At 42.8% G+C, this 16,806-nt stretch overlaps 1 protein-coding gene across 1 annotated transcript in view; it reads left to right on the top strand.

Annotated features, from left to right (window-relative positions):
* Positions 1-16,806, top strand: part of VAV3 (vav guanine nucleotide exchange factor 3) — a 631,071-nt gene that overhangs the window by 80,994 nt on the left and 533,271 nt on the right. Inside the window, exon 2 of the mRNA XM_029618254.1 lies at positions 12,624-12,740. Coding sequence (XP_029474114.1) covers positions 12,624-12,740 — 117 coding nt within the window. The remainder of the gene's footprint in view (positions 1-12,623; positions 12,741-16,806) is intronic.

Below are 16,806 nucleotides of genomic sequence, written 5' to 3'. Positions count from 1 at the left end.
TTTACTGTAGAAGCATGATTATTATTGTTTTTTTTAGTGGATTGTGATGATGACCAAAGCATGCTCAGTTGGTCAGAAGTGTATATACGCAGTGTATATATGCAGCATAGATGGCTCTTTATAACTAATACTGTATAAATGATAAATTATTTTTTAGCTGTTAATAGCATGCATTAGCTATATGATGTGTTTATTCTGGCTTCCTGGTATTGATTGATTGCTTCAGATTGTTCCCAGATGAGTTAGCAATAAAATAATCAAAACATTTCCATGGGTTAAAATGATGGATCTCGAGATGCACTTAAACATACATTTGAAAATATGACACAGCAATTAATTTACTGCAAAGTTCCCGAGGGGTGTCGTATATAATCCTACTGCCATGACTGGAGGAAGTGCTAGCGCTGACAAAACTAATGCTAATATATTTTATACTACTGACATGGCAATGCAGGCTAATTCTTCAGTTATTTGTTTTATCTTGGCTCACTTTTCTTCTTTGTGGTTTAGTTCTTATTTTTTTTCCCTTCCTGTGGGCCATGCCCCTGGTATGTTTTTAGCCCCACTGCATGCCATTGTGTTTGGAAATCATTGTTTTATATAAACACAGTTTGTGGTCAACAGAAGCCATTTCAAGTGATAACGTGGATGCTTCCAGAACTAACACATCCAGCCTGTGATTGCCAGCTCATTAGGGTGCTGCTGTCTCAGGCATAGATACAGGATATACTGTGCCTCCCTAATATCGTGGCTGTATCTGAACGTATTTAAGGGGTTGTTTTGACAGTAGATCTTTGTGGAAAGATCTGCTGGAAATTTTTGTGATCTAAACAAATAAAATGTATTTTCTGCAAATATTTTTTAAGTTATAATGATCATCAGCAGGCATGTGAAAGGACAAGCTATGTCTGTATAACAAAGAGCCCAAAATAACTGGCTGAGGGGTAGTCAGTGTGAAAGTATCTTTCCGAAAAGATTGATCTGTGTGTTTGTTTGTGCTAATGACAGGAGGAAAGGAGAAATTGGTTTCCTGAAGTAAACAGCAGCCAGCATGTGTCTTTCCTGTGAATGAACTTTAATTGTGTCAATGGCTTCAGTGATTCTCAGGTTCATCTGACCTACGGGATGCTGCTTGGCTTGTCAGTGTTTGATGAGCAGGGAGATACGCATTCAGACTGTTGCTGCGGCTTTTAATAAACAAGAAAACAATCTGCTTTCCTGGGCTGTAGGATTATCCCTTGCATTTAGCATACTCCATGGAGTACACAGCCAGTTACGAGACAAACAGAGATATATCACTGTCCAAAAAGCTTTATTCAATCTCTCCAGGGTACATATTTCATTGTGTTTCTTAGCAGAAATTACTTTAGATGTACCGTACAGGAAAATACATTTCTGCATTAATCCACAGAGGAGGTGCCGGGTTGACTGCAAGCTAACCATGTGTGTGCCGTACAATAATGCCTCATTGCTGCTTCAGATGCTGAGTCCTAGGGGTTTCTACAATTCTATGCTTCTGGTAAGCTTGATTTGAAAATAGAAGCATTTTCTCTTCTTTTTTTTAATCCCTGTTTTTTATACATGCCTTTCCAGGCCCTTCCAACCTAGGGCCTAGGTTTATCCTTTTGATATAAATTTCGCATGAATGGCTCCCACAATAAAAAAAAAAAAAAAGGGGGCGTAGTTAGGGTAATTTTTGAATTACTGTAATGGGTGCTATTTTTATAGCAAAGTGGTAGCACTTTGCGAAGGGGAGAGAGAGAGAGAGACACTCTTTATAATGCTCTCATATTAGTCGACTATTTATATCACTGTAGGACAGTGGTTCTCAACCTTTTTTCGGCCGGGACACACCTGACAGATGGTTCTCACGTGCGTGACACGCTGAGCATGTGACCGTCACGGGGCTATATGTAAACATACACTCTGCATCCACGGGAATTCTCTTGACCCCTGACAATGGATGCAGAGCAGAACTAGGGCATTACCCATAGAACTCACCATGCAAAAAAAAGATATTCTGGTTCTGATGACATCTCAGTAAAAGCAAAACAAACTCCCTTTGCTACCAGGCACAATAGCCCTCCTTATGAAAAGGCAATAATTTACCACTAATGCATATCCTATTGAGAAAACACAACAAATAAGATTGATACAATTGCCTACATGCTAGTAAAATACCTCACCTCGGTCACACACACAGAACCTACCTACACCAAGTACAGAAAGACCACACATTATAAATATGGAGACAAACTGGAATGGAAAACCAAAAAAAGCCACTCTGCATGCAGTGCAAACCTGGAGAAATGAAAAGAGAAATATAGCACCTAGCAATCCGCAATAATGCACAGAAACTAATCTGCACAGAGTTACACCTGCATTATGGAACACATAACAAATCTATCTATGAAAAGGCAACACTACAAATATTAAATCAGGTCTTAAACACTAATTCACCTCCTATTACGAAAGCAGAACAAGCCAAGCTGCTATAGATCCCCACACAGAATAATTGTAAAACTATATTAATAAATGTTTCAAAACAGTTGATGAACAGAATAACGTCAAACAATTAAAACTTATAAAAATTATTAAAAGTTGTCCAAATATCAATAAAATATTTCAAAACAGCAGACACATCACATAATACTCAATAATTAAAATTGCAGTCAATCAAGAAAAATAAACATAAAATGCCACCTTTACTTACCCTCTCCAGCAATTCTCCTACTCCTTCCCCTTGAAAGCACATACCAGGAGCAGCAGTGGCTGCTGAAGCTCTGTCCTTACAGTCCTCTTCTTTAGGGCCCATAAGTCTCTCTCTCTCTCTCTCTCTCACACACACACACACACACACACACACACACACACACACACACACACACACCAATTAAACCCTACGACCAGTCTCTGTCTCACACAAAGAAACCAATCACCTCCCTGCCTAGTCTTATCTCTCTCTGTCTTTCACACACACCCCAGTCACCTCCCTGCCCACTCTGTCTCTCACACTCACCCCAGTCATCTCCCTGCCCAGTCTGTCTCTCAAAGGGCTCAACCTGCAGGGAAGACGGCTGGCATAGGCGAAGCTCCAGTTTGTCCCACTACAGGATGCTTCCCTACCCAGTCACTTCCCTGCCCAGTCTCTCTCTCTCTCATACACACATCCCAGTCGCCTCCCTGCCCAGTCTTTCTTTCTCACACACACATATCCCAGTCGCCTCCCTGCCCAGTCTTTCTCTCTCACACACACATTCCAGTCACCTCCCTGCCCAGTCTCTGTCTCTCACACACACCCCAGTTGCCTCCCTGCCCAGTCTCTGTCTCTCACACACACCCCAGTCGCTTCCCTGCCCAGTCTCTGTCTCTCACACACACCCCAGTCGCTTCCCTGCCCAGTCTGTCTCTCACACACACCCTGTCGCCTCCCTGGTCAGTCTCTGTCTCTCACCCACACTTTGCTTAGAGCCCTGATGCTGTGTTCCCCTTTAATTTTGCAGTGGCAGATTTCCCAGTGCTGCCGCTGCCTTCTCAGCTGCACTGAAGCAGCAAACATTTATTTTATAAAAATATGCCACAGCTCTCAAGCCTTTCTTCTGGCTGTCAGGATATCCCTAGGTTCTCCTGGCCCCCCCATCTGCCTACTTTTATGGCCACTGGGAGTTCCAATTGCCCCATCTGTAATCGGCATGGCTGAATGCCACTTTTACTTTAAATGCGGTTCTGCCACACTCACTGTTCCTATGGGAGAATCCCCGTAGCAACCGGCCTCTACGTGCTTGCGACTCACTGCTGCTTTGGGGAATCCCTACTCTATCACGGTTCCTGGCGTGGCTGGTCTCTTTTTTTTATGGCTCGCCGCTGTGTATTTAATTTCAGCACTTCCAGCCCGTGACGGCCACAGGGTCAGGCTACTTTGCCACCACGGGCCTGGACACTGCCACTCCTCCCAGCCTCAAACCACCCCACCCCCGGGCTATGAGATGCCCCCCTTCTTCCTGCCCCACTGGCCACAGAAGCTTCCTCCTCCCACTGGCAGGAAGAAGGGAGGAGGTTTCCCATTGGCCCACGGGGCAGGAAAAAGGTAAAGGGAAGTATAACTGGGGCTGTGGGACACCGGGAGCTGCGACACACCAGCTGGTGCTTGGCGACACATTGGTGTGTTGTGACACACCAGTTGAGAAGCGCTGCTATAGGAAGGTCAACTAGTAACACATAAATGAGATTTCTACAATGTACTCTTGCCCTAGCTTGATGCACTCTATACTTATTTGCTATCAAGCTAGGGAGAGAGTACACTGTAGAAATCTTATCTTTGTGTTCCTTTCCTCATTCCAAATCACATCAAATCTTCACTGATGTGCACTGTGCTGTTCGTACCTCTGACTGTGTATGTAAAACTGGCCCCCAAACCCTAGACCACCACCAAAACCTCACCTCGAGTGACTAGTTCACCCTCCTACAGTAGTATAAATAGATTACTAATATGTGTACCACCCCAGAGTCTCTCTCTCTCTCTCTCCCCTTCCTTCCCCACCCACCCAAAATATCATACAGCTTAACACCAGGAAATATCATACAGCTTAACGCCAGGAAAAATATGTAGTTATTTCCAGCGTTAAAACATCCTATAATGTGCACTACGCTATCGCACGCAACGTTAAACACCCCTCATTTTCATAAACCCTACCCAAACTCCTCCCATTTGAATAAAATTTGAAAATTTGCATTTGCATTGTGTGACGAGAAAAATAATGCATGTGTTAGGGCACTAATGTCCATGATAACACCCTAACGCGATTTGAAAAATGACCCTGTAGGATTGCTACCTCAACTCAAGTCAACCAGGCTCAATCAGTTCACCTCACTGCATTCTTGAATTTGTAGGTCTGAGATTCTTAGGGTAATGAAAGGGAGAAAATCAGAGCTACAATTCCAAACATGCAATGTGGAACCCATTGATGACCTGTTGGCCACCAGAACTCAAAGGGCTCAACCTGCAGGGAAGATGGCTGGCATAGGCGAAGCTCTAGTCTGTCCCACTACAGGATGCTTCCGCCAGCTGATGGAGGTGGGCCTAACGGGTTTGCCTGCTAGGCTGCACCAATCACCCCTCAGTACCAAGGGATCACAAACACTTGTTCCTGTGCTGGCGTTACACATATTAGCAGGTGTAAGTGTGTGGGTACATTTTGTGGTATAATTTTGCAAAGTCATCTTGGGTGTGTAAGTCCGCTTTGAAAATTGGTTTGTTTTGTGTTTTTGCTGCCTAATTTGCACAGGCATTTATAAAATTACCCCCTTACTGTTGTAATCTCCGTTCTGTTGCTGTCCATGAATGCTCAGTTCTAAAGGAGGCTCGTCACCAGGCTGAGACTTCCTGTGCCAGTATATTGCTGTATGTATGTTTTTACTGCAGTAAGTTGTCAGTAGCTGTGATTGTATAGGACACAATTGTTGCATTGGAGGTGGACCCTTGGGTCGAGGTGGGGTTGACGCAACCCGTAGGCGAAGACCTATGGGTCCCACCTTCGGCAGATGGAGTGTGCTGATAGGCAGAGGCTGCTGGAGCTTCACCTATACCAGCCCTCGTTCCCCGCGGGTTGAGCCCAATGTGGGCCTCGAGGTTGGATAGCAAGAGAAGTTGGTTCAGCCCAGAGACAGAAGGCGATGGATGGCGTGGTCCTACTCTGGACTGGGTCAGGTACTGGAACTCTGGTGCCAATGGAACAGAGGATAACTGGGGGTGCTCGAGCAAAGGTAGACAGAAGCCTATTAAGTCCACGTCCAGGGAGTAGGCTAAGAGAGGCGTCAATGACAAGCTTGGATCTGGGCCGGCGGCAATGCAAGGATTGTGGCAAGCAATGCTGAGATCTGATCACAGAGAAGTCAATAGCGTAGTCAGGCATAGCAGAGGTCTGGGTCTGGAGATAGGCTGAAGCATAGTCAGGTGTAGTAAAGTCGATGTCCGTGCAATCAATCCAAAACATAGGCAGGGCAGGATCGAGGAGAACAGGAACCAGGAGTAATGAGGATCGGGAATGAAGAATAGAGACGAATCTGTAGCAGCAACGAGTACTTGAGTAGCGAGGAGACCTGTTGCAAAGGCAACGCTATGGAGCGAGGCCTGAGCTTAAATACACTGAAGAGTTTGATGTCATCATCATCCGAGGCCGTGGCTAGGTTCCCACCGCGCGCCCTTCATACGGATCAGTGATGCGCGAGCGCCTAGGGAGGGGCGTGGTGCGGGTAGTGGCATCTCTCCGCAGGCCATGCGGAGAGGCCCGACGAGCAATGGTATCTTGACCTGAAACGCTGGGGACTATGGCGGCACCGGAGACACCGAGGGAGGCCCAAGGTCGGGGCTGGTGGCCCACTGCCGCTAGCGAGGAGGAACCAGTAGCTGGAGTCCATGTAAGAAGGTGAGGGGGCTGTGCCGCGGGTCTGCCGCAGACAGCACGCGTAACAACAATTCTGCAAAATGAAGATATATTAAAAAAAAAAATCTGTACAGGAAGGAGAGATGAATAAGTGTAGTTAGGAGAGCAGACTAATGGATAATGTTAGCCTTGATCGACCCATCTAAGGGGGGAAAAAAATCTTCACCTGCCAACTTGATGCTTCCCTCAGACCCTGAGAGAAAAAGTGGCAGACCATCATACATCAGCCCTGTGCTTCAGCAAAGCAAGGATTTTGATGGACAAAATCCATTACCACCAAAGCCAAACCACGCCAGGTATCTTTTCCCTATTCCCCTCCAATCGAAGATCTCTTCCCAACCCAAACAAATCACTCTTCCGCCCCTTCCACAAGGGCTTCTTAATGTTCACTCTGCAAACAGCAAATCTCACCACATTCAGGACCTAACTGAAGAATACCAATTCCACATCCTATTTATCACTGAGCCCTGGATAGGAGAAGGTGACACTGTTATTCTCACTCATCTCTGCCCAGCTGCCTACCAAATTCACCCCCACCTCCAACTCATTTGCCCCTCTCCCCATCTGCTTCTCAATTTCACGTTTGTACTGTTTAAATACCCCTCTTCAGGATTCCATTCCTTCCCCTACCCTCCCTTCCTAAAGGTACCTTCAATCTGTAAGCTCTTCAGCCTGGTTCACAGTTAGATTTAAAGTTTTCCAGCTATGGTTAGCCAGAGAACTTTACTTGAGGATATCCAGTGAGACGTTTATCCCACTAAATATCCAAATTATCTAGCTAACTTTAGGCAGATAGGTTATCCATTTTCTGGGTTTTTGAATTGTTTTGGTTTATATATTTACTGTATTTCATGTTGCAGTTTAGTCTGTATTTGGTTGCCACTTGGATCGCAGTATAAAAAGGATTGTAAATAAATTGTGCACAGAGGTGTGAATTTTCCACAAAATTTTCCTGTGCACATTCACTCATTTGCTTAAAATGTGCCTAATTGCTTCAGAAACTCTGCAAATTTCCCTGATGCCCTGAATAGATTTATTATCCGATTTGGCATGTTATTTGACTTATATATTTAGTAATTCTCCTCCACCATATTAATGTGCTGTGTCTCAGTGTTTTTCAAGAAGTTCAGTAGTTGAACTTGAAATATTTGATTAAGGAGCAAAAATCAATAAAGACATTTAGAAGCAATTTTGAAAACAGTGTTTGTCCTCAGAAATGGCCTTTAAAGAAAATTGTCCGGCTGATATGTGGGTAAACATACACACATCCTGCATTTTCCATAAGTTTACCCGAGCAGAGTGTACCTGGGGGCAGAGGGGGAAGGGGTTTGGACTTATGTAGCTACTACTACATTTTCAAAACTATGGGGTAGATTTTAAAAGGGTGCACACGCTACCCGGTGTGCACACATGTACGCCCAATTTTATAACTTGCGCGCGCAGCTGCACGCAAGTTATAAAATCAGGGGTCGGCGCGCGCAAGGGCAGGCCGAGCTTCCCTGCCTTCCCCCATTCCATACCCCCTCACTACACTTTCTTTTCCTTCCCCTACCTCCCCCGCCCTTTTCCCCCTACCTTTTTTATCTTCTGTTTTTTGTTGATTAACTTACTTCAGCCCTGGGGCTGAAGTAAGTTGCGTGCGCCAGCAGCAAATGGCTGCTGTGCCTGGAGCCTCTGACCCCACCCCGTCCCTTTTTGCAAGCCTCGGGACTTACACGCGTCCCGGGGCTTTACGTGCGTCGCCGGGCCTTTTTAAAATAGGCCCGGCGCGCGTAACCTTTTTAAAATCCGGCCCTATGTGTGTACATTTTCCTGAAAATATTTCATGTACGTAACAGCAGGTGCAATGGTGTGTGGGTAAATTTCGTGGGATAATTTTCAAAGTGAAGATGTGCGCCTAAGTCCTCTTTGGAAATTGGTGTAACTTACATACTGCTGCTTAATTTAGATGGACTGTTATAAAATTACCCTCTAAATTTTGATTCAGTGTTCTACCAAAACAAATTTAAAGCTTGAAATGGCCAAGGAACACTAATATTGCATCGGCATCCATTCATTATGACTATAATGAATTTTATGAAAGAATGGATTTTTAGAAACGGAAACGTTTCCACAGAAAAAATAAAGCATTGGAAATATTCCCTCCCCCCAATGCCTCTCGCTATGTACTCATGGCTTGGATCATTGGAAGGTTAATAAACTAGTGAACAAGGCAAGCATCCATACAATCAAATATGCTGACAGTAGGTAAACGGCACCAGGTCCTCTTACGGTGCTATTGCAATATCTCAGACCTTTACGCTTTCTTGCCCACTGATAGGGATCCTGTGAACGTGTCCCGTGCTTTCATAAATTGTGTTCCTCCCATGGCTACCGGGATACGTTCCAGGCGTCCAGGAGCCTTTCTGTGAGGAAATGCTTCCTTACATTACGCCTCAGTTTACTCTTCTGCAGACACATCTTATAACCGTGCTAGAATTTCCTTTTCACTGTATAATTAATGCCTTGGAGGTGGCTGAATATTTCTTTCATGTCTCCCCGTTAGGTCTTTTAAGTCCTGCCTCATAGAGCTTGGTCCTGTTGGCTAAACCCTCCTTAGAGATAAGAAAGCATTTGGGGAAAAAGAGGAAATGTACTGAAGTTACAGGCTAATATATTTATGCATTCAAATGTTTACCCTTTCTAAAAAATAATTTGTGATATGCGGTAACATTACATATGGTGTTAGTATAGAAAGGAACAGAATGTAGTAATCAATAACAATTATAGTCTCTGTTAAGCTATGGTTCTGCCGAGCTGAATGTATGTTTTAGTATCCCAAATGAACAATGGCTTCTTGGAAGGCAACGTGACTATATAATGCAGGTTTTAGATGGGAAATCTCAAAATACAGCAGTGTCTGGCCAGCTTCTGTTTATTCTTTCCATGAAGGTCTCCAGGCAAAGTAGGCTTTGTCTATGAGTAATAAATAATTACTACTCTCCAGTAACCTGTGCCAGATACTGTCAATGAATGTCAGACAATTCAAATGTATGGCAAAATGAATGATGTTAATTTAACATGAAGAACATGTTGCAGCTATGATAGCTTTAGAGGTAAAGCTAATAGTTAGTGACCCATTATGCTCTGTCCCTGGTTTTATTACAGGATATGTGCTTTCCACTGATGCTTTTGCATTGCATTACATTGTCAGGAGACCTGTTACTTAGGCTTACTGGACTGTATAACTTTTGGTGTGATCCTTTCAAGAGGAGGCAGATCTGACTTATGGAGACATGGTGTTTGGTTTTCTGAAGCTCTTATGATATTTTTAGTTTGGTCCTTTTGCCCCGTTGGCTTCCAGTTTTAATCAGAACTGGTCTTTTTTGGGTTACAGCGCCATGAGATTTAATTTGCAAATACTTGGGTTTTATTTTTCTCCAATTTTTATGCTCCTACTCCCAACTATGCTGAGCTATCACAACAACAGGACTTGGTCAGGGGTCCACACGCAGTGGCTCCTTCTAGGACCTGGCTAAAGTGGTCACTGTCTGACCGCTAGAGGTCATTGTTGAGCAATGACTCTCTCGCCAGCCCTGGCTGGATCCAGGAATGAAACCTTGGTTCAGCTGGGAGCCCTGTGCGGCCCAAACACAGACTGAATCGGAGGCTTCTGAATTCACAGTAAGGATAAGCTAGTGACTTGCAAGTGAGCAGTAGAACCCAGCACCAGTCTTTCAGCAAGAGGGCTTGCTGGCATGGTAAATCTGTAAGCAACAGGAGATGTGAAAGCTCTGGTGTCAGGCAGGAACTCCAGCAGGAGGGATTGTGCGAGCCTGTGCGTCTTGTATGTTTCCAGATTATGGCCCCCATCTCCCGCTGACTCCTTGAAGGCCTCTCACGTGATGATTTGGGTGCTGAGTAGTAAACAGAATAGTTGATGAACTGTTTTTTTCCCTCATATATAAGAAACTTATTGAATTGATTTCTAATTCTGATTTTGTATCTCCTTAACAAGTTCTTGAACCTAATATGCCTGTTTACGTTTATGCTGTGTAGTTTTGCGGCTGCTGTAATACTAAAAAGATCTGTTCTATTTCAGCATTGCTGAGTCTCTAGCACTGGCCCCCTGACCTGTCAGTATGACACTATCACAGTCCCTAAATCTCTTTGATTATTCTTGAGATTTATTCTCAACATCAGTCTTAAATGTAGTATCCTATTTTCCACTTACAGTGCAAAATGTTTGGCTGCCAGGTTAGTCCACGTGAATGCACAGAAATAAAGGTTAGCAAATAAAAACAGAAACAAAAAAAAAAATACAGGATAAAACCTTTTTATTGGACTAACAATACATTTCTTGACTTGCTTTCATCAGCTATTACTCTCTTCCTCAGGTCAGAATTCAAACGCACATTAGATGACATTACCAGGAAATATAAAGTGGTGTGGTTGTAATAAGTGAATTGTAAAAGGCATCGTAATAATAAGGTGAAGGGAAGGGTTGAAGGAGGTTTGATGGGTGTCAGAAGGTGGCAGGCAATATAATGTTATAGCTCATAACATGTTAGGAAACCTAGGTCTTTACTGAGTCCTTTTTTCTCAGTTCCAAAATGTCTGATCATTTTGATTTAAAAAATCTTTTACTTTCCTGGATAATTTAAAACTTTCCTTTGATTATCCTGATCATAAGGTCATTGATGAGTGGTCCGATTCTGAAACGTGCTCCCTTCATGGAAGTGTCTATCCCCAAGGAAGATCAGGCTCACAGAGCTAGGGAGCGCTCTGGGCCACCCCTGTACCACCAATGAGTATGTTTTTAAGTAGGGGGAGTCAAAGGGGGGTGGGGGGCCGGAGGCCACTTTAGACCTCAGGGTCTGTTTTTGAGGTAAGGGGGGAGGGGGCTACCCTTGACCGCAAGGGCCTAAATTTTTCTTGCTACCTAGCTTGATGCACTATCTGCCTAGCTGTAATCAAGCTAGGTAGAGAGAACATGGTTCAAATCTACTCTTCTTTCACCTTTCATTCCTACAAATCACATTAAATCTTCACTGATGGTAACTGTGCTGTTCGTACGTATGACTGTGCATGTTAAACTGCCCCTAAAATCCAACTCACTCCACAAACCTCATCCAGAGTTACTAGTACAGTGGTATAAAAAGATAAAAAATCAGTGGGCCTTCACAGAGGCGCACACTCTCACTCTCTCGCTCTTGATCTCTCTCTCTCTTTCTTTTTCAGGCATAATGCTCAGAAAAAAGGTGTAGTTCTTTCTGGCTTTAAATCCCATGATAGTGTGCGTACATTATTGCATACAATGAAAACCAACCCTCGTTTCCATTTACTCTGCCCAAACTCCTCCCACTTGAATAAAATTTTCAACTTTGCATATGCATTTTGGAATGCGCTGTTTATTGCATGCATTATGGTGTTTTCACAGGTGCTAGGGCCCTAACGCCTGCGATAACGCCCTAACTCATTTTGATAAATGACCCCCTATGTGAGTGCTTTTAATACGTTCACCTCATGCAGATTTTCAAAGAGAAACTGCCAGCAGCATTGATTCTCTTTGAAAATCAGCAAGTACAAAACACGTGTTAAAAATGTCTGTTTCATATCCCACAAACCTCCAAGAACGAGGGAAATTCTAATGTGTTTTTTGTATCTTGTTCTTACATTACAGTCCGTTTTGATGTCTTTTTCAGAAAATGATAAATAAAGACTAAAAAAAATGCTTGCTTTGCATTTGATATTGGTTTTGGTGGTCAAACGGGAGAAAAATAACATGCACACCTGTACGCATGCTGTTTTACTTCCCTGATCAAAAGGCACCAACGGGCTTTTTCCTGCAGCTAAAAGTACACACGATAGGGAACACATACTTTTAGCTGCATTTGAGGATGTAAGTTTTCAGTCAGGCCATTTTATGCAGGTAAATGTCTTTGAAAATTGCCTTGTTAAAGAGCTCGGAGCTGCAGGGGCAGATATTGTTAATCTGGTTATCTGCATATTCAAATGCCAGCAGTTTGTGTCATCTTTTATTGCAGGATTAGAAATGCAGCAGCAGCTGTGAAGAAACTTTCTGTTTGAAAGACTGGAAGCTGCTTGCTGAGTGGGGCTTGTTGACAAAGTGATAATGAGACTGTGATAAATGAAGGTTTTTGTAATGAACCTAATTGGATGAATGCATTTCCCTTTCAGTTTCTCTGCTTGAAGAACATAAGAACATTCCTGTTGTCCTGCTGTGAAAAGTTTGGGATGAAGAAGAGTGAGCTTTTCGAAGCATTTGATTTGTTTGATGTGCGTGATTTTGCAAAGGTAATCACAGATTTTGTATTCTTACGCTGCTTTTCTTTAATGTCAGATCTGAAGCAATTTGCACAGTTCATGTTTCAGCATGGTGTAGTTGATAGCTTATTTATGTTAAACAGAATGAGGTCGATATTCAAAAGTCATTAAATGGATAACTGACAAACTATCTATCTAAATGGCTAACTGGTGATACTGAAAGCTGCATACATCTAAATTCTGGCCGCGTAAGTCAGGGATATTCTGAGGGTGGTTGGAAGGCGTTTATGGGAGGAGCAGAGTTAGCTGCATAAATTAAACTCTGGTCATGCTGCTGACCTGTCCTAAAGTTAGTAGCATAAATATAGGCATCAAGCTTTAATAAGGCCAGGTATATTCAGAGGTGCGACTGCGCTGTTGAATATATCCTGCTGGCTAGCCAGATAGGTTTATCCAGCTATCCAGCCATGCTGGTGAGTGGCTGAATAATGGTCCCATGTTGAGTTTGATTCCAAGCAATCTGATTGGGTGGAAAACAGGACTTTGTGTTGCTAGGTATGGCATAATTGCATGTAATGCCCATATTCTCTGCTTTATTTCCCCATAAAGTATAAAGTCAAATTAAAATATATTAAAGCAGGGATTCTCAACTTTAGTCTTTGAGGGTCACAGACAGGACTGCTTTTTTCAGTCTGACCAAGTTATTCAAATTAGCCGTGTTCTTAGACCATATATATGCAAATACATTTGATGGAGATTTTCATTGTGGGTGTCCTGAAAGCCAGATCTATTTGCACCTCTGAGAACCCCTGTACGAAAGTTTTCTTTTGTAGAGGTAGACACAGAAATACAAAGAGCGCGCATTTTGCCATTCATTTGGTAAAGTGACAATGTATAAATGCCTGATAAAGTTGAGATGCATGTATGTACTGTATATCACATAGCAATTGAGTGACAGCTCATTGGTGGTGAACTATTGCACCACAGCTAATAACCAATCCAAATCTTGTCACGCTCGGCCTACTCTTCCTTTTGTGAATGTCTCATGATTGCTGCAGTGTCAGGCGCATGCTGGTACCAAAAGTGTATTTCTGGGGAAAAACCTCCCAGCTATAGTAAGCCTGGCTATGTGATTTGGGTAATTAGCCAATTTTCTAACATGTAAAGAAAAATCTAAACTGATTCAGACTCCAAGAAATCATGAAGGAAGAACATAAGAAATTCCATGCATCTTGCTCATAACCAGGGATCAAGCAGTGGCCTTACCAAGTCTACGCGGCTAATGATGGCTTATTGACTTTTCTTCCAGGGACCTGTCTTTATAAATCCAGCTGCACTAACTGCTTTTACCACGTTTCTGGCAACTAGGACAGGCTAAATTCTATTCCCGAAGAGATCTCTGATTCATCCTGGATCCAGAAATCTTGTCCAAATCTGCATTTCTGCCACTTATATGTGTGTGAGACCAAGGGGCCTGAATCCACTCCAGCACAGAGCTGGAGCCAATACATTTTGGAGAAAATCAAGGGTACCTGTAGATATGGCGTAGGATACCTGTCTTCTTGCAGCATATGAAGATATTATGAGCCTCTTATTATATATGTTGCCAGTCCTCATGATCCAAGTTTATTTGACATTCAGAATTCCAGTTGTCCATAAGTTTATGAGGAACCTCATGCCTTAAGTCTTTAGGAGTGAAACATTTGTAAAGAAGAGAGGTCACTGTAGTGTTAGAGAGCAGGTGACCTAGAACTGTTTCTTTCCCATTAGGACTCCTAGAACATTAACCTAACTCAACATAGCTAAGTAAAGCATGCCATAGTTGTGTATAGATAGATAATGAGCAGTTCTGGGACAAATGAATTCTATAACTTACTGAGAGTGACTTAATGTCTCTGCTCTGCCAACGTTTCCCTATATATTTAGGACCAAGATTATACCATAAAGTAGCATTAGGTGAACAAGCAGATGCAGGCTGTATAGGCTGTGGCAAAGTGAAAAGATAGGGAAGGGAGAATATTGAATTTTATAAAGAAGCTTGTTAACAGATGCCCAGACTCTAAACATGTGAACGATGATAGGAGTGTTCCCATTAATTCACCTAATCCGGAGGGAAGATCGAGCAAGATAACCAAACCCAATCCAGGTGCTTGAAAGCATTCAAGAGAAACCCAAGGTTGGGAAAAGTTTGGCTTGGATCTTTCTCATAATCTAGAGATGCAGTAATAGAAATGCAGATTGGGCAGTTCCATGTCACCACAGTCTCTAGGCTACCAAAGAGTATGAAATATGAAGACTTTTACTTTGCCATATAAAATTTGTCACTAGACTTTAGAGGTCTGAAAGTAGGGATGAAGGAATGCTAGAAGGAATATCTTGAAAGAAGTAGAGAAAACAAGGGCAGGAAACCATTTTGAGAAGTTAATTCTACTTGCCCCTGAGCTGAGGAGAAAAAAAAACAATTTTCCAATACTTTTTAAAATTTAAGCACAGCAGAAAGTTGGCTTTGTAAAGGTCTTTGAGGTTAGATGTGACTTAAATTTGAAAGTATATTAATTCTTAATGTGTTAGCATGAAGCTCATAAGGAAATGTGGAAGCTGAAATTTTGGGACTGCTCAAAAAATTGGTTATGCAGCCTTTAACTAGGTTAGAAAGAACAGCAGGATTGGATTTTTTTTTAATGCTAATTACAAATAAAGCACATTGGCCCATAAAGACGTTTGGTTTTTTTTTAATTTTATTTTTCTGATTTAACATTTACAGCAAGACAGAAAATTGATATGCAAGTTCAATACATAATAAGAAAATAATTTTCACTTTTATCAAATTACAGAACAATTGCAGTTCCCCCTTAAAGAAACTTAGGCCTGAGGGCACGAAAATAATTGGGGACTTAATAGAACAAACTTCTTAAACATTAAGGCATTAACGTGTCCAAAATAGGAGTTTTATTACTTTATGATCCTGACTCGAGGACTATTTAATGGGGGGTTATAACACAATGGGGGGATATTTTAACACAAATGAAAACCCCAAAGAGACTACTTGAGTTCTTAATACTAAAAATTCTTGTCTCCTTTCCTGTGTTACCAGGGCAAAATCTGGATATATTCGAATCTGTATGCCCCTAAAGGGCACTTCCATATTCCTAAAATATCTTTTTATTATTTCACTAACATCCCTCTCAATAATAAATGATACCATTAACGTAGCACATTCATATATTTAGTAAGATTCCCTTTATCAACAATATTTTGAGAAATTTCTCGGTTTTTAGCAGAAACTGGTAAGTAAAAAAGCTTATTAACTGAAGGGATTTCTCCCTCCTGAAATTTCAAAATGAAGTTCACCCACAATCTTAGGGAAATTTAGGGAAATTTATACATCTTAAGTTCAGGTGTCTCGAGTGGTTTTCCATATGTTCCAACCTCCGTGATACAGCGTTGAAATCTTTCACCATCTTAGCTTTATATTCCTGATTCCTCACCAACTCTGCTTCCACCGTCTCCATTCGCGGCCTTATTTCTTCTATCTGTGCATCATGTGAGTCAATCTTCTGAGCAAAAACATCCATTTTATCATTAATTTCACCCACAATGTTCCCTAATGTAGTCACTAGGTCCCATATAGCATCCAGCGTGATTGTCGCTGGCTTTAATGGCATTTGGAAGCGGGGACGCTGGAAAAACTCACCCACTTCCAGCACAGGTGAAATTCCAGCCAGCAAATTCCTCCCAGTTCCAGCAGCTGGTCTCTCCGAAACATCCTCCTCTCTCTCCTGGGTCGGAGTTGACTCGGGGGATGGGGGGGGGGGGGTCGCCAAGGCCAATCCCTCTGCTCCTGATGTTTCCTGCTCCTCCGAGGTCTGCATCAAAGTCACAGCTGCTCCTACTCTCTGGCTTCCTTCCGTTGGGTCTGCCTGAGCCACGTCAGAGCTCAGTGACCCAGCTAGCTGAGAGAGGTTAGGGAGAGCTGCTATCGCGGGCTTTCGAGGATCCGGGGGGGGGGCTGAGCGTAATTTCCCCCAGTGAAACCAGAGCTCCATCGCTAGTTCCTGCAGTGGGGGTTTCACCTCCCGTTTCAATCTCCTTCACA

The sequence above is a fragment of the Rhinatrema bivittatum genome, chromosome 10, assembly GCF_901001135.1.
Source record: "Rhinatrema bivittatum chromosome 10, aRhiBiv1.1, whole genome shotgun sequence".
Classification (NCBI taxonomy): domain Eukaryota; kingdom Metazoa; phylum Chordata; class Amphibia; order Gymnophiona; family Rhinatrematidae; genus Rhinatrema; species Rhinatrema bivittatum.
This window is presented reverse-complemented; position numbering and strand designations above follow the sequence as displayed.